Consider the following 23265-nt stretch of genomic DNA (forward strand, 5'->3'; position numbering starts at 1 on the left):
TAATAAGAAAAGTACATTTAAAGTAAACCATAGGGTGCCGGATGAGAGGGAGGGGCGAGTGTCCTCCCACTTTTATGCCTGCAGCTTGTCCAGGAGGCTTCAACAACTACAAAAAAAAAACATTTGTTCTACTACCTTTAAGGAGAAGTACATGCACGTCATACGCACGTACACAGACACTGCGCAATGAGTGGCCATGTGGGGGACATGGATGAAAAACAGCAGGAGTGCCTGAAACATGACACCTTTCCTATGTCTTTGTAATGCTACATACATCTGCCAAACTACGCCAAAAGTCAACTTGATATAGGTAGCCTTTCTTATTTGGTGTAAAACACAATCTGCAGATTAATGCTATGAGAATATATCACACAGAGTGCATGGTGTCTGTTCAATTGCTTTCGCTTCTCTTCAAATGTTGCTTATTGGAAGGCTAGTCTAATCTGCACATTTTCCATACAAAGAAGGCTGCAGTTTGATCTCAGCTCCTCACTGCAGATTATTCTTCAAGTCCATTACATACTTCAGAGACAGCATAACGCAATTCGTTCCCTGCTGTGCACTAGTACAAGGACAAGACTGCACACGCAGGTTGAGCCGGACCAGCAAAATCAGCCAGAATTACTCTATTTAATACAGATCAGAATCTTTAATATTTCTTTTTAGCATGCCTATCCAGTAGGAGCCAATGCTTGCATTATTACAGTGCATTATGCAAAAAAAAAAAGTCAATATTTCACTTTTAATTGTTGCCCCGAAGTTAGGAAGTTGTGTGGAAGAGACACTTAAACAGATTTGTTCTCATTAAAGACACAGTGTGTGTGTGTGTGTGTGTCTGTGTGTGTGTCTGTGTGTGTGTCTGTGTGTGTGTGTCTGTGTGTGTGTGTGTGTCTGTGTGTGTGTGTGTGTCTGTGTGTGTGTGTCTGTGTGTGTGTGTCTGTGTGTGTGTGTCTGTGTGTGTGTGTGTCTGTGTGTGTGTCTGTCTGTGTGTGTGTCTGTGTGTGTGTCTGTGTGTCTGTCTGTGTGTGTCTGTGTGTGTCTGTGTGTGTGTCTGTCTGTGTGTATGTATGTGTGTATGTCTGTCTGTGTGTGTCTGTCTGTGTGTCTGTCTGTGTGTGTCTGTCTGTGTGTGTCTGTCTGTGTGTGTCTGTCTGTGTCTGTCTGTCTGTGTCTGTCTGTGTGTGTCTGTCTGTGTCTGTCTGTCTGTGTCTGTCTGTCTGTGTCTGTCTGTGTGTCTGTCTGTGTGTGTCTGTCTGTGTGTGTCTGTGTGTCTGTCTGTGTCTGTCTGTGTCTGTCTGTGTCTGTCTGTGTCTGTCTGTGTCTGTCTGTGTCTGTCTGTGTCTGTCTGTCTGTGTCTGTCTGTGTCTGTGTCTGTGTCTGTGTGTGTCTGTGTGTGTGTGTGTGTGTGTCTGTGTCTGTGTCTGTGTGTGTGTGTGTCTGTGTCTGTGTCTGTGTGTGTCTGTCTTAAATATGTTATTTCTTAAAGTATTAACCCTTACTAATAGAAAATGGCCAAGAAAAACTTTATTGTATCCATTTAATCAACAACAGTACAATAAATAAACACATCTACAACTTTCAGATATTATACTGATGCAAATACGAGTAGAAGTAGGTCAGTGGTATCACTATACCAGAAATGGTGCTTGCGACGAGAAAGTATTTAATAATGTATGTTTCTAGTTTACAGATAAAATGCTATTGAATGCTTCTGAACTGAAACCCAGAGTCTGCCAATAAAACTTACAAATGTTAGCTAACTAGCTACTAGAACTTGTTTAATGTACTGATTGTACATCAAAGAATGAGAAGCTCTTTGATTCCTAGTCAAACGGATGAGCTGCTAATGTTCTAACTGCATTTCATTTAGAGCAGTCAACTGTTTATAAAACGATGGAAAGAGGGCTTTCAAATGAGCTCAGTGACAAGGTTATCTATATTATTTAATTATGTAAATTACATGGAATTTCCTCTGAAGGCAACAGTCCTCATGTTACTGTAGGTGGTCACCTGGCATATTTTGGTGAGAGAAACACCGAGTAATAGGACCCCGCAAAGACAAGGAAAAATATTCAACACCAGTCCATGATGGCAGTATTGGATGTTTTCAACACAGAACAGTACACGGGTCTAGAACAATTATCATAGCTGCCTCACAGGACTTGATTTGATCCCATGGTGCTTGCATATTTCTAACAAATATTCATAGTAAATAATAATTCTTCATTCTTTTGACCTTCATAATAAAATCTTTTTCTTAAGTATGAGGAAACCGTTGTTAGCCATGCAGCGAGCTTTTTGATGAAGTTAAGTGCTCGTCTTTTGCTTATTCTACAGTGTGAGAACAGAGAGAGAGAGTATTCCACATCTTGGAGTGCTGATCCCATCCAGCAGGAAAACAGGTTACAGATCGTACCTCCCATCAAGGGTGTAGCTAGCAGGCATTTATAGTTTGTATTCCAACCTCATACTGCTACCCTAAGCATCCACCTGCCACTTAAATTGTACTCATTCCTCCATATATTGCCATTATACACTTTTTTGAATTTGAAAAGCTGTTTTCAACTGTTGCCACTTGTAACCATATTAAGGGCATTTTCAGAGGTGCGTTAAAATCAAGTAAGCATGCTTGAACATTTCAATACAGTAGGTGCTACTTTAGATAATTCTAAACATGCTATTTTGTTTAACCTATAAAAATTATGACAGCTGCTCAGAACAAATGCAGTCATTAAAGTACTCTGAGTATGCCTAGCTATACCCTTGTCTCATTTGGGTTCCCAGTTTTTAGATGCCTCTGATTTTCACTCAGAATTTTGGTTTGCCCCTCCTAATCCTCCAAAAGTTGGTCATCCGGGAAGAAAAGGTGATGAATTACATTTAATAAATAATAGCTGTCATTAAAGTTATATACTCCTTTTACTCCAGAAAATGCATGTTAATTCACATTCTTTTTAAGTCAAATTTTCATTCAAGTTAATACTATTATTAAAAGAAGAGAAAAAAAGAAAGAACAAAAGAAAAAAGTGTCCTTGACTTGGAAAATTTGTCCCTGGTTATTTCTGGATTTGCCCCTGATTTTGGACATAGACTGAAAGCTGTGCTACAGATCTCTTGTTTCCGGAATCGATCCTCGCAATCCACCCCTGGGATCCTGCCAAACTAGGTGCGATGGCTACTGAAAATGGATGACTGGACGGATGGATAGTTGCTGAAAAATTAGCAGCTGTAGCATTACAGTAACATTTAAAAATAGTACTTTAGAACCTGCCCTTAAATGCTTGCTTGAAGAAGGATGTTAACACAGCTGTCTATGAAAAGAGAGTTGGTTCACTTATTCAGAGTATGTGCTATAAAAGGAAGAGTTACAAAAAGAAAGAAAAAGCAAAAGACAACCAATAACATTTACAGAAAAAAGTCCTACTTCATAGTAGGCAGCGCATAATAAATATAAATTCATTGCCAATTTCTTACAATAAAAACTAATTTTTGGGAGAATTAAATGGCAATCTGAGTTAACTAGAGCATTCTGCAGTTATCAAAAGTAATATTTTGTGGGTACTTCTTGTACGGCAGTCAAGTTGTAGCAGGGGACTGCGTTTGCTCATGTTAACCAGGAAAATTAAAACAAAAATACTACTTGGAAATTAGTTAAAAATGCGAGACTAGTGACAGTGACTTTGAGTTTTTCTGAGTTCCTTGACCAGGAAAGAAACAATTGCAAGAAACGGCCATGAAAATAAAACTGACCTGCTTTCAGAAATGACCTTGTAGCTTCTCAAGGGAAATTTTTCTGCAGGGCTTAACAATTGTTGAGAGATGGAAAATGTCACAAGGCTCACCAAAAGCATCTCTAAGATTTATTTTGGCTGAGATCCAAAAAGTGAATGGGAAGTTGTATGATTTTATAACCAGTTCTGCAGCTAAAAACCAAGTAATGCATGAAATAACTGAGCATTTTGACTCAATCCTACACCTCCAGCTTGAAAATAAACTGCTGGAAGACCATTTTGCTAACCCTGAAAGGAAGATTGAGCTGATACATGAAAGATAAATTCATGGTGTGGACTAGGCCAGGTGGAAAAGCTTAAGTATTTTTTGGGACCCCCAGAGACAGGAAGCTAATGACTATAGTTAATTTGTACAGCTGCATCTAGTTTGATGGCCCTAGTCTTGCAGGATTGGCACTTAGACTGGACAGGGTACACAGTCTTCGTTTTTGGGCTCAGTGGTATTATCACTCAGACTCCTTTTGTGTGAGTTATTGACTGGGATTGATCACCGTATGCCATGTAACTGGGTATACAGAGTGAAGAGTGGAAACTTGACCTAAAAGAACACGTACTGTCTCTGTTGTGGCACCCAAGAATGATCTGGAAGCTCAGGTATAGTATGGTCTGCACTGATGACTATTCAGCAGAGACCAGGAGACAAGTAGTTCACTTTTGATGGTTTATAAGGGAATGGAAGAGTAGGTGACTATATTTTCATATTTGTCTCCACTGCCTACATGAACATTTGTTTCATGTGTGGTGTTGACACTTTCCTTAATCCCCAGAAAGCTTAAAATGCTTGCAGGAGGGAACACATGAACACACATGGTAATAAGTTACCCACATAGGCAAGTTCTAACTCATTCCCTGGCAATGGATCAACTTCATGGAAGAAAAATCCTGAGGCAAAACCCCCATTTCCAGTCTTTAGACACCACCTTAGAAAGAGAATGAAAGATCAGAAAGTTAATTAACCCAGACAGCACCAGTTTATGCAACAGTAGGTGTATTGGCTTTAAGGCCAAATAGGGGGATCAGATGACACATTTTCTTTTCTTCTATGAATGTCTGTGACAGAAGTAATTTGTTTTTTTATTAACTATGTCTAGTTACTGCTTGGTTTGACCATGGTCTGGATCTGGTATTTCAAGTAGAAAATACATATGCAAAGGTAGCTGCAGTTTAACTACATTACAAGGTATCTTTTTCTTCCTAAGCATTTAAATTTAAGAAAATGACTGGAGTGGCTTTCTTGGGGACTGACCCAGTGGGTGTGGCTCATATAGGGGTGTTTCATGTGTGGTGTGGTTGGGGCTTAAGGGGTTTCTGAGCACTACTTCGCCTAGGGTGCCATTTTGGCTAAGGCCGGCCCTGTCCCCCCCCCCCTTTACATATTTGAAGAGCAGGTTCTCAAAGCCCTGTCTAAGGCAAAGAACATGGTTTCTGTGGGAGCAGGCAGTCTTCTAAACAGGCTAAAACATGAACTAGCATCACTAGTAAGTACCCTTTTCAGTCAGGCCTAACCACAGACTTTGTTCCTGCAAAACGGGGAACAGCTACAGTTATTCCCTTACAGAAGTGGCTTAGCAACAGACCCAGGGAATTACAAACCCATAAGTCTAACCAGCCTCATCTGTAAGGCCATGGAACATGTCATTGTGGAACTCATAAATAAAGATATAGATGACTTCCAAAGGTGTGAATACCTTCTAATAAATGAGTACACTGGCAGTTTTTTTTTTTTTTGGATTTATTTTGGTGGTTTTTGTAGGTGACCTCCAAACCCGGGATCCTACCCAATTCAACTTTGTGAGGGACAGATCCTGCCAGTTAAATCTAGTGGATTTCTTTGAAAGTGTGACTAAGGCCATTGATGAGGGCAGATCTGTACACACAGCATACCTCTACTTAGGAAAGGCTTTCGACACAATCCCATATTCAGGCATTACCGATAAATTTGGCAAACTGAATGTAAACCCCTTCATTGGAAGATGGGTTGCCAACTGTCTTACAAACCAGACACACCCTATCAAAGTGGGTGACTCCACATCAGCTAGCAGACCTACCAGTGGGATGCCACAGGGGTCAGTGCTGGGCCCCCCCTACTGTTTGGTATATACTTCCCAGAAGTTAGTCAAAACTAAAGGATTGTGGCTGACCAAGTTTGCAGATGGCTGCAAACTAGGTGCAGTCATCGACTCCCCAAATGATGTTCGTATACTCCAAGATGGTCTCAAACAGACCAATGACAGGAGTATTATTTATGGTCTCAAACTGAATGCAAAGAAATGCATAATCATTTCCTTCAGAACAATGTGCCTTCACAGTATCACATCAATAACAATACTTTATGCACCCATGAAGTGGAAAGGGACCTGAGATCACAGGTTGACCCTGACCGTAGCTTCGACCACCACGTGTCTACCATTGTAAGGATTACTTTTCACGTAGCTTACTTGATTAGTAAAGGCTTTGCCTCGAGAGCAAAGGTGGTTATAACCCCCCCTATACTCTGCACTTATCCAGCCCATAATTGAGTTTGTCACATTCGGTATGTACCATACTAAACACCTACAGCAGAGACCTCCGAGGTTTTTAACAAAGAAGATCAAGAGCCTCCAGCATGTGCCTTACATGGACCAGCTAAAGTCCGTGTCACTATACTCTGTATCGTATGGACGACTTAGGGGAGACTTATGGCTGGCCTACAGAGCAACCAAAGACCCAAATCTAATGAACTTACTGCTTATCCATAAATCAGATGGGTCTAGGGGTACCCATTCCAAGGACTTAAATATGGTCTGCAACTTAAATAGGACATGCTGGAGAGACAGATTTCTCTCACGCCGATTGCCACATCTTTGGAACAGGCTGCCAATTCATGTGCAACAGAGCACCTCTAGGACACTGTTCAAGAGGAACCTGGATGAGTAGATGGGGCACTTCAAGTTCTTACCGGAGATGGCACAACCCTCCTGGGCATGGGTAGTCATCACTAAATGCAGTCATGGGAATTGACTAGTACCTCTGTAGTATTACATTGGGTTGAAACAGCTAGGCTTAAAATGACCTCCAGGTCAATGGGATCATAGGAGATTACTAGGCTATGATCCTATGATATGTGGTTTATGTGCGGTATTTGTCCTGAGAGCAGTTAAGAATGTTAGCCACTTAGATCTACTAACATTAACGTGCGGTTCTCTTATGTTTATGGATTTTGAGTTTGTCACATCATGGCAGATTCCATTTATTCTGAGGTTCAGCAGCCTCTGAATTTTTAATCAACTGTGTGAGTGCAGTCACTCTCCCCCTTCAGAAGTCTTCTTGGTGTTACAGCAGCTTTCATTTGGCACATGTTTTAGCAGGTCATACTTGTGTGTCAAACATTAAATGTGTGATGATTAGTCGTGTAGCCATTTGTGCAGGACTGGTGCTAAATGTTTCTCCCTGGGTACCATAAAAATGGGACTAAATCAATTGGTCTAACACATTCTACAATCTAAATATTTTCTTTCCTCTTTCTCTCTGGGAATGTTTTGTGAGAGAGTGTGTGTTTGAAACGTATTCAAGAAATATGTGCTTCCGAAATAAAAAATCATGAAAGAAATTTTTTTGAGGGGATACCTGTAGTGCTGTGATTTTAGCCCTGAATTTAGCCTTGCTCCTCCTAGAATTTATGATGATCCTTATAAAGTCAGACCTGCTTACGGAAACTCTCACTTTATAAACTTAAGGCTATGCAAACATCCACTACTAAAGATTGTACATAATCTAGTATGTAAAGACCTTCTATTGTGAAAAATAAGAAAAAGTTGCTCTTTATGACCCTCTGCTGTGTTTTATAAAGGCCAATGCTGTGATTTTTAATGCTAGGAGATTGAAAGGTATGGATACCCTAGGCAGATGGTTGTTGACAAAGTGAATGGAAGTTATAGTTCATTCACTTGCAACTAATCAACAACTTTCACAAGTGCCAACCACACAAAGGTCTATAAACTGTAATATGTTAATGTCTTTAACTGGCTACTGATGTGCTATTACTGGTGAACTATTTATTACTTCTGGAATTTTTTTCCCAACAAACATCTTAACATGACACCACTTTAGTTGCAAACAGTATACATCACAGACACCACTGTAACAACTATAGTTGTAAACATTATACATCACGTATCTATCCAGTCATTGTCAGTTGAGGATTCTATGGCTCATTCACATTCTGCCTCTTAAACCTCGTTCCTGCTCTGCATATATTGTTCCTACAATTCTCATTTTTTCCTATGTAGTTTGTGCTCTCCCTTTTCTAAAGGTCCCAATTCCAGTTGTTTTATCTCTTACTATATTCACTACTTATAGTAAAGTTGGTCTAGACTTTGATTTCTATTTTCTAGTAATTGCTTTTTTTGGCAGCCACCATAATTGGACTCAGCAAGGCTGTACTATGTCTAGGCAGTTCTGATTCTGTGTCATAACTCCAAGTAATCTCCCAAGTCAATCCAATCTGCTGACCCAGCATCTCTGACAGAATGGTCTACAGGGAATCTCTGAAGTCTGCCAGCTCATACTCCCAAAAAATATGTTCCCAGCCACCTCTTTCTTCCCTATCACATCTCCAACACTTGGTATCCACCTGAGGAAAAATTCTTTGGAGTCTACTTGTGGTATACAGATACCTATCTAAACACTTTCAGGCAAAGATCCTAAATTTTCTTGACTTTGCATATTTGGGAGATATACATATATCCTCCCATTGTCTCTCTGTGAATTGCTTATCCAGCCTGTCTTCCCAAACCTTCCTAAGCACCTCTGATTTTTATAATTATCATGCAGTATTTTATATGTTTTGCTAATTCCTTTTTTAAAGCCAGCTTCTGTTTTATATTCTATTTAAAAACTCTAGCAGTGCTGGTCTTTCATTTAGGAGGCCCCTATTTCTTTATCGTTGCCTATACTCTGCTTTCCCTATCAAGGATTGATATCAATCTCTAACCTGCAGTCCAAATAAATTCTTGTCCTCTTTCCATTCTATTGCCTTTCCCTTTCTAGTTATTTGTTTCCAATACCTTGGTTCCTTTCAGTTTTCTCCAATAAATTCCAGCCACCTCTTGCCTATTATCTGTATCCCTGATCACAATCATCCATATCAGCAAAATCTTTTTTCTCCAATCGTGTGCTGGTTTCGTTATTGGAATACTCCCTATTTTATGAATATAATACTCTGTATGATTTTTGTTCTAAAAGTCTGCATCCAAAACCCCAATCTCTCCTTATTTCTTGAGCTTCCTCCCTGTATCAGCATCATTCCTTTCCACTTTGAATTATAGTTTTCTGCTTGTGGTATGGTATGCAAAGAATCTTAACTGTTGCTCTAAAATCCCCCCCTCAAATTGGGTAATCCTAGTCTGCCATGTTCTATTGGATGAATCAGCTTATTCCACTTGACCTTTGCTGTCCTCCCTTCCTGGATAAAATCCTTCAACTCCTTGTAATCACAATCCACAGCTTCTCCTCTGGTTGATTAAAAAATATCCCTGACCTGTATAAAAGACTAAAGGGACTAAAAACATGTTAATGGCTTGTATCTTGGTATCTATATCCATATAACAAAGCTTCCAGTTTCTCAATTTTTCTTTATCTTCTGTTTAGTCTCTTTCCACACACCCTTAGCTGCCACAACAGTCATTTGTAATCAGTACTCCTAAATACTTCATTTTATCATGTCGCCATAAATATGGATATTGTTTGGACCAATTCGTGTTTGGGTACATAATTTACCACTGTTCCCTTTGTTTTAACTTCATTAATTTTGTATCATGCCTTAAAATGTTCCACAGCTCTGTAATGTTCATTTCTGGTTTTGTCATGTATAAAATATCTGCAAAAAGAGTCTGCTTTTCCTCACTACCATACCAGTTATATCCTTGAATTTCTGAATCCCTTATTTTCTTTGCCAGTAGTTCTAAATGTAATGCAAACAAAGAGGAAAGGTGGGCAACCCTGTCTTGTTCCTCTACTCCGACAGAAATTGTCGGAGAAGACCCCACCCACCTTAATTTGCATCTGAGATCCCTTGTATATTCTTCTAATCAACCTTATAATTGCATCAGGGAAAGCAAATGCTTCCATTGCCCTACTCATGAAAGTCCCAGTCTACTCTGTCAAATGCTTTCTCTGCATTGACTCACTAATAAAAGTGGTATTTTCTTACGTTTTGCTTCCCTCTAGATCGTCAATGTTCTGTTAATATTGTCAAATGTTTGCCTCCCCTCCGCACAACCACACTAATCCATATCCCCTTCCCCCCACACAACCACAGTGATCCATATCCATCATTTTTAGTATCACTTTTGCCATTCTTATAGCCATTATAGACTTAAACACTTTATACTTATGGTTTACTATTGAAATGGGCCTGTATGAAAGCTGGAGCCGATGGCTCTTTACCCCCTTTAGGTATTACTGTTGCCTCCACCTTATTTTCTGGTTGCTGGTACTTCTCTTAAAATATTGTTAAAGCCTTCCAGATCTTTATCAGTTTTTTTCCCTCCTAACTTCCAAACTTCCACAAGAATGCCATCTATTCCTGGGGACTTTCCTATAGATTAGTTATACGTATATTACTTTTGGAATTTTAGTATTGAATCTCCTTTACCAGTAAAACTGTGAAGAGAAAAAACATTGTTAATAAATATCCAAAAATATGAGCACTTTAAGATCATTAGGCAGACTATCATCAGATGTAGAACAGCAAGAACATACAGGAGTGAAAATTGCATTTGCAGGTATATAGCCAATTTATCCCATTTTTTCAGTGTCAAGATGGAATGTATGTATGTGCCACAATGGTATGTACTTTACATGTGCATCTGATTACATGGTATGTTAGTTTGTTCAGAGTACAAGGCATTTCTTTGTAGGTAAAACCATGAGGAACCTTTGTACGTGGATGTATAAACCTATGTATTCTGTTACAAAGATGTGTAATGCCTTGTGTAGGCATGTCCAAGGATGTAGATGATTTTGGAAATATGCTTTCTACGTTGACCATCAGCCATTTGATATTAGGTGAGGAGTTAGTGATAATTTACTAGAGTTGAAGGAATATAGGTGGCAGAGTTTATTTGATATATGCAATACCCTAGGAATACATGATCTTAACTATAGGTGTGTTTTGAAGGATAAGCCTGTGAAACATCAAAAAGTATAACATTTTACATGCATGGTTAACATATTTAATGTTTTATTTGATTTTAATTATGTTGAGTAATCACGTAGCTTCTAATTTCTGTATATGTGAAAGAAATTGTTACCAACTTTAGACTGATGAAGTTTTCTAGGTTATATAGGAGATGAAAGTACTTGCTTCTATAGTTTAATAAATTAGAAATGGGGATTAAGTTGGTGGCAGCTGTCTCTCACTTTTTTCAAGTCATTTTTAGTGTCTGACGTTTTATAATTTTGATGACTTGGTAGTTTAATTTTTTTCCTTTGGCAGATTTTGAGTAGATAAACGTCCTCTCCGAAAATAGGAAAGGGCAGATCTGTTTTTCAACATATTGAATCTCTGTGGATTTCCCCTGGTAAATGTTTGGACAGCAGAAAATACTGCTGCAGCTTAAGCTTTGCTCCATTTATCTTCTGTCTTGAGCCAAGACTACAGATGCTCTCTCCTTTCTTTGTGCTTTGAGACTCTCTCTGCTTGCCTATCTTTCCCTTTGATCAGAAACTTGCAGTTACTGGCGATATTAATGAGGTAGGTTAAGGGAGTTTGAGGGGTTATAAATAGCATAATAGTAACTTGTACAGAAGTAGCTTTGCTTGCTTGGAAAAATGTGCCTGTTGAAAACTAACATTTGCAAATACCAAAAATACAGCGAGCTAGTGTGCTGTCCAGATTAGTTCCAAGCATCTCTCTGAAATGGTTACTATTGCAGCAGTATTCTTAAAGCAGAACAGAAATACTGTTCACACTTGTTGAATGTGCATTGACAGGTCAGCTTGTTATGCCATGCAAACCTGAAATACCAGCAAATCTGTGCTGCTGTTTCTTCATTACTGCATAGTGATGCTTCTTGGTGCTTCTGGAGTTGCATCTCACTATAACCCCTCAAGGCATCTATTATGGTTTATTCATATTTGCATGAATAATTCCAAAACATGCTACATACGAACAATTGAAAGATTTCATCTTAAAGCTTACATGATAGGCAAACACGGCTGTACGAATATTTGACCTCTGTCCAGTTCTGCAAAAGAGATATTGTTACTCATATATTCTTTGTCATAATTCTAATATTTTTCTAAATACCTTAACCAAGTAGCACAGACAGAACTGCATAGTCTCATATGGAAGCTCAAAGATGGATAAACAAAATGTTGCAGACAGTATGTGGGTTGCTTAAGTGGTTACTGAGATGTTGTTCATCTTTCGGCTTTTCCCGGTTAGGGGTCGCCACAGCGGAACTCCGGTCCGCAAATGATTGGAAGTAGCTTTTTTACGGGTACCGAGGTGCCAGCTAGACGCTGAACCTTCAGCAAAGGAGCGCCCATTCTATGCATGTCTTTTGAACACCACTCGAATGCGGAGAAGACATGCAGACTCCACACAGAAGGCGCTCCAGCCGAGAATCTAATGGGAGAACCTCTTGCTGTGAGGCAACAATGCTACCACTGCACCACCGTGGCTTGGTTACTGAGAATATTGTATGTTTGCAAAATTTTACAAAATCAGAATTTTCTGTGCTTTACTTACAAAACCTAGTTTAATACCTAGAATCCTAGTGAACACTGCCACTGTAAAGATTTGTTTGTACTGAACAGTTGGCCATTTTCCTTTCTGTAGTAACCCTTATGGCTGCAGAGATGTGAATATTTGCTTGAAATTTGAGGATGTAACTTGATTTTATCAAAAAGCTCAGGATGCAGTAATTGAAACTTGAGTGTAACCCTCCAGAGTTCCACTGAAGTGAATGAGTTAAGATCTGCAAGCACTTCTACCTATAACTATAGAAACCATATCAAAGTGACTTTCTTATTTTGGTGATTTCCATAACTGTCACCACCAGGTACAAGACCATTGAAGATACCACCAGATCTTATTGTAACTGACACTGGCTCAGAGTGTTTTTCCCAAGGATATATATGAATCTGTGACCTTGTGCTCTTCTCACATTTACAAAACACTGCAAGCCAGGGGTTTAATCTATAAGTACAGAGTGTTTTTTCTGGGACATTACTCGAGGGGAGTCATCTTAAGTCTCCTTGATTAGTCTTGCAAATTGCTTGGGCCTTCGCCCATATGTTATGAAACCACTGTGATCTTCCATGTGTTAACTTGAATACAGGAGACATTTGTAGCCACGTAGATAACCTCCCACTGCCGTTCTTGGTTTGAATTTGTGCTCTTAAATATTTGGTCTGCTAACTGTAAATAGTTATGGTGTTTCTACACTGTTACTAATACAATTGCATATTACAGTAGAATTTAACTATGAGTTAGAAATCCTTTTCTAGCAGAGGTGAAAATGGCATGGGCTGCCCATAATTTTATACAGAACTGAGCATGCCAGCTAATGTACCATCACACAGGGGGACCTCTGCTTAAAATTTAACAGTGCTGTATGTTAGTAAGAAGCCCTCAAAGATCTGTAACAGTGAGCAGAACAGCATGTTGTCATCCTTGACTACTGCTTTATATGAACAGAAATGTTGAGGCAGTCATAAATTCTTAGTACACAGGATAATAATTGAGAATTTCTTAATTAACTGTCAAAATAGAGAACAGTGCGTGTTTTCACGTGTTGCTTGTGTTTACAAACTTGGGTATGGTTGGAAGTGTTGGTGCAAGGCTAAAACCTTGTTGTGGAATTACTGTAAAAGAATAAAAACGACATACTGGAGAAAAACACAAACTTGCGCACTGCAGAACCCACCGAACAGCCAACAGAAGTCCAAACCCAGCTGTAAATAGTCACACGGAATTCAAAACCCAAGTGTAAATTCACGTATAAAATCCACACGGAAATGCACGGATAAACCAAGAAGCCAACTTTATTTTCTAAACATGAAGTTAAGCGCTTTTCGTCCCACTATGTTGTGGGACTTCTTCAGACAAACCGTTTGACTACTATTTACAGTTGGGTTTGGACTTCTGTTGGCTGTTCAGTGGGTTCTGCAGGCCGCAAGTTTGTATTTTTCTCCAGTTTGTTGTGGAATTACCTTAATGCTGTAGCTGTTGGTTGCTGAATGTTTATCTCCGTTACATAGGAAATTCAGCTTCAGTAGAATTTTTTTGCTTTTGCAGGGCAGATGCTGTGGTGGATCCTTGGCTGCAGGAATTCTGGGAAAAAGCCTCATCACTTTATCCTCTCCCAGAAGGGCTTCACATTCATGGAGATGAGTTCATGTGAGTAGACTTTAATTGAAAGTAATGATGTGCAATATTGTATTTGCATTTACCTACCTTTGTTGAAGATTAGAGAGCCAGAGTTATTGGGCAGCTGTTTGTGTTTTTATGATTTATCCCACTTCATTGAATGCTTAGAATAGTGATACTGAATACTTCAGGGTCATAATTTGTTAATGCAATTTATACAACGGAGTCTGTTCAAATGCACCATATTTCATGTCCTCCTAAAAATTGTTCCACTTCTGCAAATATAGAAGTTATTCAGACTTTATCAAATGCATGTGTGTAAGTAAGTTTGCCTTGCTAATGGCAGGATGACGAGAGGCAGTGTCCAATTTTAGTTTTAGGTGAATTAAACAACATGTGAAAATGATTGCACTTCTGTTATTGTTTATCATTAATGTGCTTTGTAATTATTCCGTGAAGCAGTGTTGCAGCTTATTAGTCATGACCTCTGCAGAGAACCTTGGGAACAGGAATGAGAGGGGTTAGTTGCATTTGTCAACTTTACTTCACTTTTCTGGTACAGCATTGTTTGATAGAAAGAAGCTGGAAGAAATTATATTCTGGCTCTGTCATAAAAAACCCACATATTAATTCACAGATGTTGGGTCCGTATAAGATTAATGGAAAATAATCTTCTGAGCCTGTTTATTTTGTTACTACATTTGGATGTTTCAGTTCTGAAATTATTGAAGAAGTGAAATATTTTTGGAATTGTTTGTGCTCTTTGAAAAATGTTTCTTCCTGGTTAAATGCTAGATTAGGTATTTCTTATAGAAGGGGTAGAAACATACAAAACGTCATATCTCCGATGAGAACACTTTGTTGTAACCAATATAAAGCATGTAAATATGTAGTAAGTAATTTTGTCTACATCATATTCCATTTGATACATGTTCTAGTTTTGCTTGTAACGGGGAGTTATATATGCACTTAAATGCCCTTGTGTTTTATTTTATATCGGAGAGACCAAGAGGGCATTTAAGGTTAGAAGCTTGAGCATACAAGAGACATTAATAATGAGAAAGAAGAAAGTTAACAGCAGTAGCGAAGGATTACAGGGTACTATACTAGAGAAAGTTAAAGTATTACTGTCTGAATGTCTTTTAAAAAACGGCTTTTGACAAAGGAATCCCTTTACATTCTGAAATTTAATACTTTGCATCCATATGGACTTAATGAAGAGTTAAATTGGAAATATTTGATTTGATTGTTTAATTGAACACAGTATATGAGGCAAGTTTTTCTGGAGTGTTTTACTCCTTGAAGGCTTGTGTGTTGAGCCGAGACGTTAGAGCAAAACATTTTTTCAGTCTTTTTAAATTATTGGTGGCTTCACTGACTGGTGGTTGTTCCTTTTGCATTGGTGGTTTTATTACAGCATTGTTTTTCCTCTAACGCTTTCTTGCTTGGGGTTCATTTCATGATGTTGCATTTCACACTTTTTAAGTAGACCTAGCCTGTAAGCCCACCAGAGGACTGCAGTCTCATCTCAGATTGGGGCAAGGTTTCTGATTTTTTTTTGCATCCTTGTTGTCAACAGTTCATGAGCCAAGACCACATTGTTTTTTTTTTTTGCCTTGAAAAGGAACACTGTAACTTGTTGTCATATGTCAGTTTTTTACCATGCCACCAGCATTTCTCTTGTGAAGTAACTCCTAGTTAACTTTGTTAGCGAAGATGGTGGATCCCACTTGCAGAACTTGGTCTATGCTATGCTACTGTCAGAGGGCCATAAGGCTTGTACAAGTTATTTTACAGAGGAAAGTCCATTTCTGAAATGGCTGTTCTGTCCTGGTGTGTAATGAGCTTGTCCTTAGTTGTCAGGGCTCCACTGTTTGTTCTTCAGTTTGGTAGGTAACATGGGATCTGAATGATGTACATCCCAGGGTATAGGTGTCACCGCCTACCCCCATGAGAATGTTTGTTTTCTTGAGATATCCTACAACAGGTATGCAATACTCAACAACATTTTCTCCCAGACCCAGTAAGGTCCAGAACCCCAGGTTGTGTGGGGGTACACTGGATCCATACTATATCAGGGCATAGATTTTAGGCAGATGTTTGAAGTCTGATAGTACCTGGCCATGTGGGTGTGTGAATGCACCCGTAAGAATCATGGCCATGTGGGTGTGTGAATGCACCCGTAAGAATCATGGCCTGATGTCAACATATAAGGCCCATTGTAGGTCTGTTGCTTCCCCGCACAGCCGCTGGCAGGTGTATTCCACAGTGCTGAATCCCTGTCTGCTAAAGTCTGGTGTGTGCCTTTCACACGCTTGTCCTCATGTGAGTCAACTGTACACAAGCTTCTTATTGCAGGAGCTGGTGGGGCAGGAAATCTCATTCAGGATGCTTTGAGGAAGCTTTAGGATCTGGGCTCATCTTTGGGGATGGAAAAGAGCAGTGGCTACTTTAAACATTAAAGCTTTGCCTGTGCCTGGATGACACCATTTTCAGGTAAACCCTAAGAATTATGATGTTCTGGTCTATAGCATTAATTTCTTCCCTTCTAGAAATGACTTAATGTGTAAGTGGGGAAGGAGGAGGAACCTTGGGTCAGCGACTCTGTGGCACCAGTAATTAAGAAGGCCATAAAGGCTAGAAGCATCTGAACTCTGCTTCTCTGCCACCCCCCTTTGACTGAAGCCAAGCAGGAAAGGGAAACTCCTTCATGAGCTTTTCAGTCCAGCATGCTGTCTGGAAGCACAGCATTTTGCCCTTCTACTACCTGATAAGGGGTCTAAAGTCTTGGATAAAGTTAGATTTTGTACTTCTGTTGTGTTGGGGCTTTGGAGCCTTCATCTCTTCATCTCACTTGTTGAAATTTCAGGTCTTCCTGTTGGATCTGGTAGTGCAATAACTTCCATCCATCACTGAAGGAAGAAAAATTAGTTATGTAAGATGAACTTACCTTAGTAGTAGATGTTCGAATGATCTGCTGCAGTAGCCTTAGCTGTATGGGTTATATATTACCAAGGATATAACGTCTGGACAGCTTCCAAAGCTTCAGGGCACCTTCCATGTGCCCAAACCATCAGCTTGAGCATAGCTGACTAAAAAATAAGTTTGGGAACAAAGCCCTTCAGAGCCTTCCTACCCGCAGAAAGGAGGCTGAGATCAGAAATTATTATTATGTCATGAATGACAAAACGTAAATGTCCACAGCCTGGCATAAAAAAACACACCAAAAACAAGGGGGGTGGAGGGAGGGAGGGACTTCTGCAGCAGTGATCAAACAAACATAGTTCAAACATCTAGTGTTATGTTAAGTTCAACTTGCACAACTTTACTGTGTTCATTATATTAATCACTGCTACAGCAGTCTTAGCTGTATGGATGGATTACTAACTGTGTTTGGGAGGTGGCAGGAGAGAGTCCAGGAACCCTTGGAGAGTTGTCCTAGCAAAGCTTGATTTGGGCCTAGAGAAGGAATTGAGCTTGTAGTGGTGTACAGAAGTATGTACAGATGACCAAGTAGCAGCTTCAAGAATATTTCTATAATCCACCCCTTTTCAAAAAGCCATAGATGAAACCAAGGCCATGATAGAGAGGGCCCTAACCCTGCCTGGAATAGATTTAGTATAACAAAAGGTAACAGACTTAGACATACATTTGGAAATAGACTGTTTTGACACATGTTGTACTTCTTTCTTTCACAAGAAATACACAATTGATCCAAAGATCTGAAAGATATAGTTCTATCAAGATAGTACCCAAGTTGTCTGTATGGAGTTTCCTTACTCGCTCATTTTTCAATTCAGTAAAGAAAACTGGGAGATGGATAGTTTGGCTTAAGTCAACTTGGATACCTCTTTAGACATAAAAAATAAATTAGTTCTCAAAGAAACCGTGTTCCTATGGAAGATGAGGAAGGGTTGGTTGACTCACCATAAGAGCTTGTAACTCGAGATACCCTTCTTGCAGAAGTCATAGCAGTCAGTAAAACTGTTCCCCATGTTAAGAACCTAAAGTCTTTGTAACATGAAATTAAGATCCCAAGGAAAGGCCACTGAATGCTTGGCGACATCGTATGCAAAACCCCTTTCAAGAACATTTTGACATGAGACTGCCTTGAAAGAGGAGGATCTACAGACAGATATGCTGAAATGGCCAATAAATGAACCTTGACAGAGTAATAAGAAAGGCAATAGCAGAATAGCTTTCACAAATACTGTAAAACCAGAGAACTGGCCCTGAGTGGATGCTGGTTATGTAGTCAGCACTATCTAGTAAACCTTTTCCATTTGCTAATATATGATTTTTCTAGTAGCAGGCTTTCTTGTCTCAGACTGCAGTATCTTGTGAAACCACTTTGAAGAGGTTCAGGAGGCCAAAGATGGTTCACAGAGTTGAGTGCCTTTATCAAGCAAGCATCTCCTGGATATTTATGTGCTTGCATCTGTCCTTTGTGTCTCACACCTTGCACTCTTATCCCTCCTGAAACTGCTCCCCAAGCAAAGTCCAAAGCTTCTGTTGTCTTATTGCTTTGGAGTAAAGAGGGAGAAGGAGACACCTGGGTTTCAGGATGTCTGTCGTCTCCACCAAAAGACTTCTCTCTTGACAGACCTTGGCTCTGGGATTTGAAAAGTTAAAGGGTCTTTGCTGGAACCAAAGAGGTTTCCGATACTACCATATCTTTCTCATGTGGAGCCTTGCCAGGGATATCACGAGAATCCTGAATTACATGAGACCCAAAATCTTGAGGTATTTCTTCACAGTGACCAAAGTCTGACTGGAAAAAACTTAGAAACAGATCTGAAGAGGGATCTTATTTCTCTGTGGAAGAGAGGCTGCTCAAACTGATGTAGTTGACATCCCAGGAACAAAATCCCTTGAGCAGTTTGGAACAGGAAGCTGAAAAAGGTTGCCCCATTCATCTGACTTTTTAATTACCTCTGCAGTGCAGGGGTCAAACACTAAATCTCTATCAAAGGACTAATTTAAAATGCAATCTTTAACGTCATCTAGAAGGTTCTAAGAATGCAGCCATGCTAACCTCCTTAAAACAGTACCAGTGGCCATATCCCTGGAAGAAATATTGACAGTGTCATACAGTACATAACAAACGAGTAGTGATCTGTGCAAACAAGGAAACCAAGTTATTTAAATCAGATTTTTCTGCAAGGGGAAACTGCATCTAAAACATTTCTCGTTCTTTTGGAGTTTGTCAAAACAAGCTTCAAAGTGTGAACCTGACACTTCAAAATTCTGAAAACCAAAGTTGCAGAAGTGTACAATTTTTTCCCATGCATATCAATAAGTTTCTCCTCCTTATCAGAGTAAGACTGGAATTTAACTAAGTGCTTAGCAGCAATTGGATGACTAAAGCTATAGATACTAGATCAGGTTTGGGAATAGTATATAAATGTAAAAGACCTGAGGAATTTTATACATCCTCTCTGCCTTTTTAGGGGCATCTGGCTGGCTAATGGAAATTGCACACAGTAACACACATCCTCCAAAGCTGACAGAACAGTAGGAATGGGGTATACGTTCTGGAATATCCTTTTGCAAAACTCAGTATTTTATGAGGAACTGAGAAACTTCCATGTTTGCCAACTGAAAACACTGGTACATTCTAGCAATATTCTCAGAGGAAAAGAACCCCCTACAGGGAGAATAAGAAACTGAGCTCTCTTCCGAGTCTGAATTAGAAATCTGTGGAAAAAACTGAGTCTGTCCCAGCATCTTACTGTTCAGATTCAAAATCTTGAATCTCTTCAGGAAAAGAGGAATCTTTCTTTTACCAGAAACTACAAGAAGGATAAATAACCTGAAATAAACCCTGAGCTAAACCCAGTACTACTGTAAACTAGTAAACTACCTGAAAGAAAATTGAGGAGTAGATGCATGCTTTGTTTTCTGTTTCCTTTTGACAAAAAATAAAATGGGGTGAACTTGGTTACCTATGGCAGCTTCCCCAGGGACTGGCATAGCATTTTGGCACAGTGGAAACCTTCCCTGCTCCTTCTCCCAGGACTGACGAGAGTGTCTTAACACTGAGGGGAGTCCAGCAGCCACAGAGGATATGGCTAACCTCTGATACATAGTGGTTGCAGGTGCTACACCAGAGGGATCTCAAGTAAGAGTGGTCTGAGGGCACAACAAATGGCCACAGCATAGTCACCCACTTGTGGCTGAGGCACATTTCTAGCCTTCTGTGGTGGCAAAGGCTTGTTGCTTAACTTGGTTGGAAGGACTGACGGTGGGACCTGTGGGTCTGTTCCATGGTCAAGCCCAAAATGGTACCTCTTTCCTGGGGAAGAGAAGCAGCAAACATCAGAAAAACTAAGTCTACAAAAGTTATATATTTCTTTGGACAGAAAACGCATGGTAAAAAGCACTTTAAAACACTATGCCAGCCCCATCAGGGAAAAAGGATTTCTCCACAGAAAATATGTTTTCAGTTAGTTAACGTAACTTTTAAACTTTTCCCGATGAAGGTAATAAAACGTCAATAAAATTAAAGAAAATGGAAGCTTTTGTCCCCAAAGGGAAGTTATCTGGCCAGCAAAGGAAAGTACAAGTTGACCATCTGTCCTCAAAAGCCTTAGAGGAGCATATTGTTTGGCAGCAGTAAAGCTCTAAAGGGCTTCATGCTCAAACTTGTCTTTTAGTCAGTTCGGCTTGAACTGTTTGACAGTTTGGGTGCATGGAAGGTGCCCTGAAGCTTTGGAAGCTGAACTGGCCGTTATGTCCTTGGCAGGATGTAACCCATATAACTAAGGCTACTGCAGCAGTGATCAGTGTAAAGAACATTGGTTGATACTCACCTCTGCGTGGCTTGTAGAGTGGCCTTCTATCTGGCTCACTGCATTTGCGGGTGATATTGTAGTTGAGGGCCTCACCAGTTAATTTCACGCATAAGTGGGCGCGTCACACATTGAGTGACAACCCGGTCTGCGTGTTTGGTTTGCTCATGCATACATGATATAAAAATATTAAATGTACACAAACTGTTAATATAGTATCACCCAGGAAAGCTGCTCTTAGTAAAAGGTCCTGCCAATGATACTGAGGAAGAGTCTGCTGTGACACCTGCACCAAAAAGAGTCCGTTTGGGCATTAATTGGGACAGTGAACCATTGCATTCCGACTGACAGAGAGCTATAATGCTACACAGTAAAAAGCCTGATGACGTGTTTTGGCGATTTTGTTTCTTTGCTGATTATAGTATATATTATAGAGCAATAAAACTTGTCAATTACAGATGTTGGTAACAGTTTACTGTTACATTTACTGTCATATTACAATGTCTGTGCACTTTTTCTTGGTTTGTACATTCGGAGGGAATGCATATTCATGAATGACATATCACGGGGGTGGGTTTTGGGTGGGGCTTGCTACTGCGCATCTGGTGAGGCTCTCAACTACAATATCGCCCATTTGTGATTGATCTGCTGCTATGGCTAGCGATGCAGGCTTAGACATGAACCTGCATTGGCTGGACTGGCTGAGGTGCTTCTCCCATAGAGAAGATCATTCTAAAACTTAGTTGGTAACTCCTTGGAGAAGAAATGGGTGCTCTCCAGTGTAGAGGACCCCTTCTGCTCCTGTCCCTCCTAGTCCTACCAAACCCAAAAGAAGCATCCTAGCAAAGCAAGGAGGGTATTTAATCTTAAGGTCTTGCTTCCTGTGGTGCTGGCAAAGTTGATTTATGTAATAGTTGTGGCCCAGCTGTAGCCTTAACTGCTGTTTGAACTGTGGGTGAGAGCAGGAGGTTCTTTACATTTGTCCTGGGTTCGATTGCAGTTTTCAAGGACTGGAGGATTCTGGAAGTGGTCATAGTAGACCACATCTTAGAAAGTTTTGTCTCAGAAAAGGGTTCCACAAAATGAACAAGCTTTTCTGCAGGGCTTTTGGTTCAGGCCCAGACTCTTCTCAAATAGGAACAGAGGCCTTCTCTCCTTTGGAACAATACCACACATTCTGTTTTAAATCTTTCTGGTTGTAAAGGGAAACTGGCTACTTATGAACTGTGTCTGGTCTTTATTAACTTCATTGAGCACTTCCAGTACATCAAGAAGTTCAACATATGTAGGTCACTGCTTCAGTAGCCTAAGCTGTATGGATATTACCCCCTGCATGGGTCAACTTCTCGGAGCTTTTGGCACCTTTCATGTACTTCAACTGCTAGGAGTTCACGTGGAGCTCCATGTAAAAGGCAGTTGGTGCACAAAAAGCTTTAGACTTTTTTTTTGCTGCCAAAGGTGGTGCTGCTTTGGTGGGCCTTTTTTATCTGCCAGTTGGCTAGTGATCCTTCAAGAGCTGGTCAGATAAGTACCACCAGTAAGAAGCCTTCCTATTTTCTTATTTTGAGGAAAACTTTTTTTTTTCCTGTGTGAAGATTTAACTGTTGCTATGAAACAAAAGGTTTTAGACGGGCTTTGCATGTTTGTAGGGGGTTCTTATGTTGGTACTTAAAATTTTTGTTAGGAAGACTTTATTTCGACTAAAATTTGTATTCACGTTTTAAACTTGTGCGTGTTTAGGCAGGATATTGTTGTGCTTAAGGGAAACTTGTCAGTGGTTTACTAACCTCAGAACCAAATGTTCTCTTCTAGTCACTTTACTGACACTCATACACTGCACTACCTTCTCTTACCTTTTCTTCTGTTTACTGATGGAGCAGCCTTCTGCCTCTGTGGCTGCATCTTCCCCTGCAAGCAAACAGAAGAAAATTGTTAAGGAGTCTCCACTCACTGCTTCAGTGACTCTTTTTTGTAGCTATTTGTTGTTCCACAGACCATCCATCCTTTCTCCCAGTACTTTTAATGTAGCCTTCCAAGCAACCAAAGACCAGGAGTCAGCACCATCCATTGCAGTTGTAAAGATGCCCTTGGTTGTCAAGGGAGAGACACTATATCCTTCATGTCGGAGGAAAGGGCAGGTGGAAGGATCTTCTCTTGGCCAGGATGGGGATATAGAAGCTGGGTCTATTGTGCCTTGGGGTTAGATATGTTTCTGGGAACACGTGCTTGGTGAGAAACTTCCTGACTTCTCTGTTTCCATGGACAGAGCAGATTTACTAAGATTTGTGAGGAACTTATTTCTGCCTTTTCCCTGGCTTCTGAATAT

The 23265-nt window shown here is 40.0% G+C and overlaps 1 protein-coding gene across 1 annotated transcript in view; it reads left to right on the forward strand.

The window, feature by feature from the left end:
- Nucleotides 1–23265, forward strand: part of NDOR1 (NADPH dependent diflavin oxidoreductase 1) — a gene marked incomplete in the record, with an annotated part of 478408 nt that overhangs the window by 81298 nt on the left and 373845 nt on the right. Inside the window, 1 exon segment of the mRNA XM_044058525.1 lies at nucleotides 14077–14178. Coding sequence (XP_043914460.1) covers nucleotides 14077–14178 — 102 coding nt within the window.

Source organism: Protopterus annectens, chromosome 16.part0 (genome assembly GCF_019279795.1).
Source record: "Protopterus annectens isolate FY-2018-M chromosome 16.part0, PAN1.0, whole genome shotgun sequence".
Taxonomy (NCBI): Eukaryota; Metazoa; Chordata; order Ceratodontiformes; family Protopteridae; genus Protopterus; species Protopterus annectens.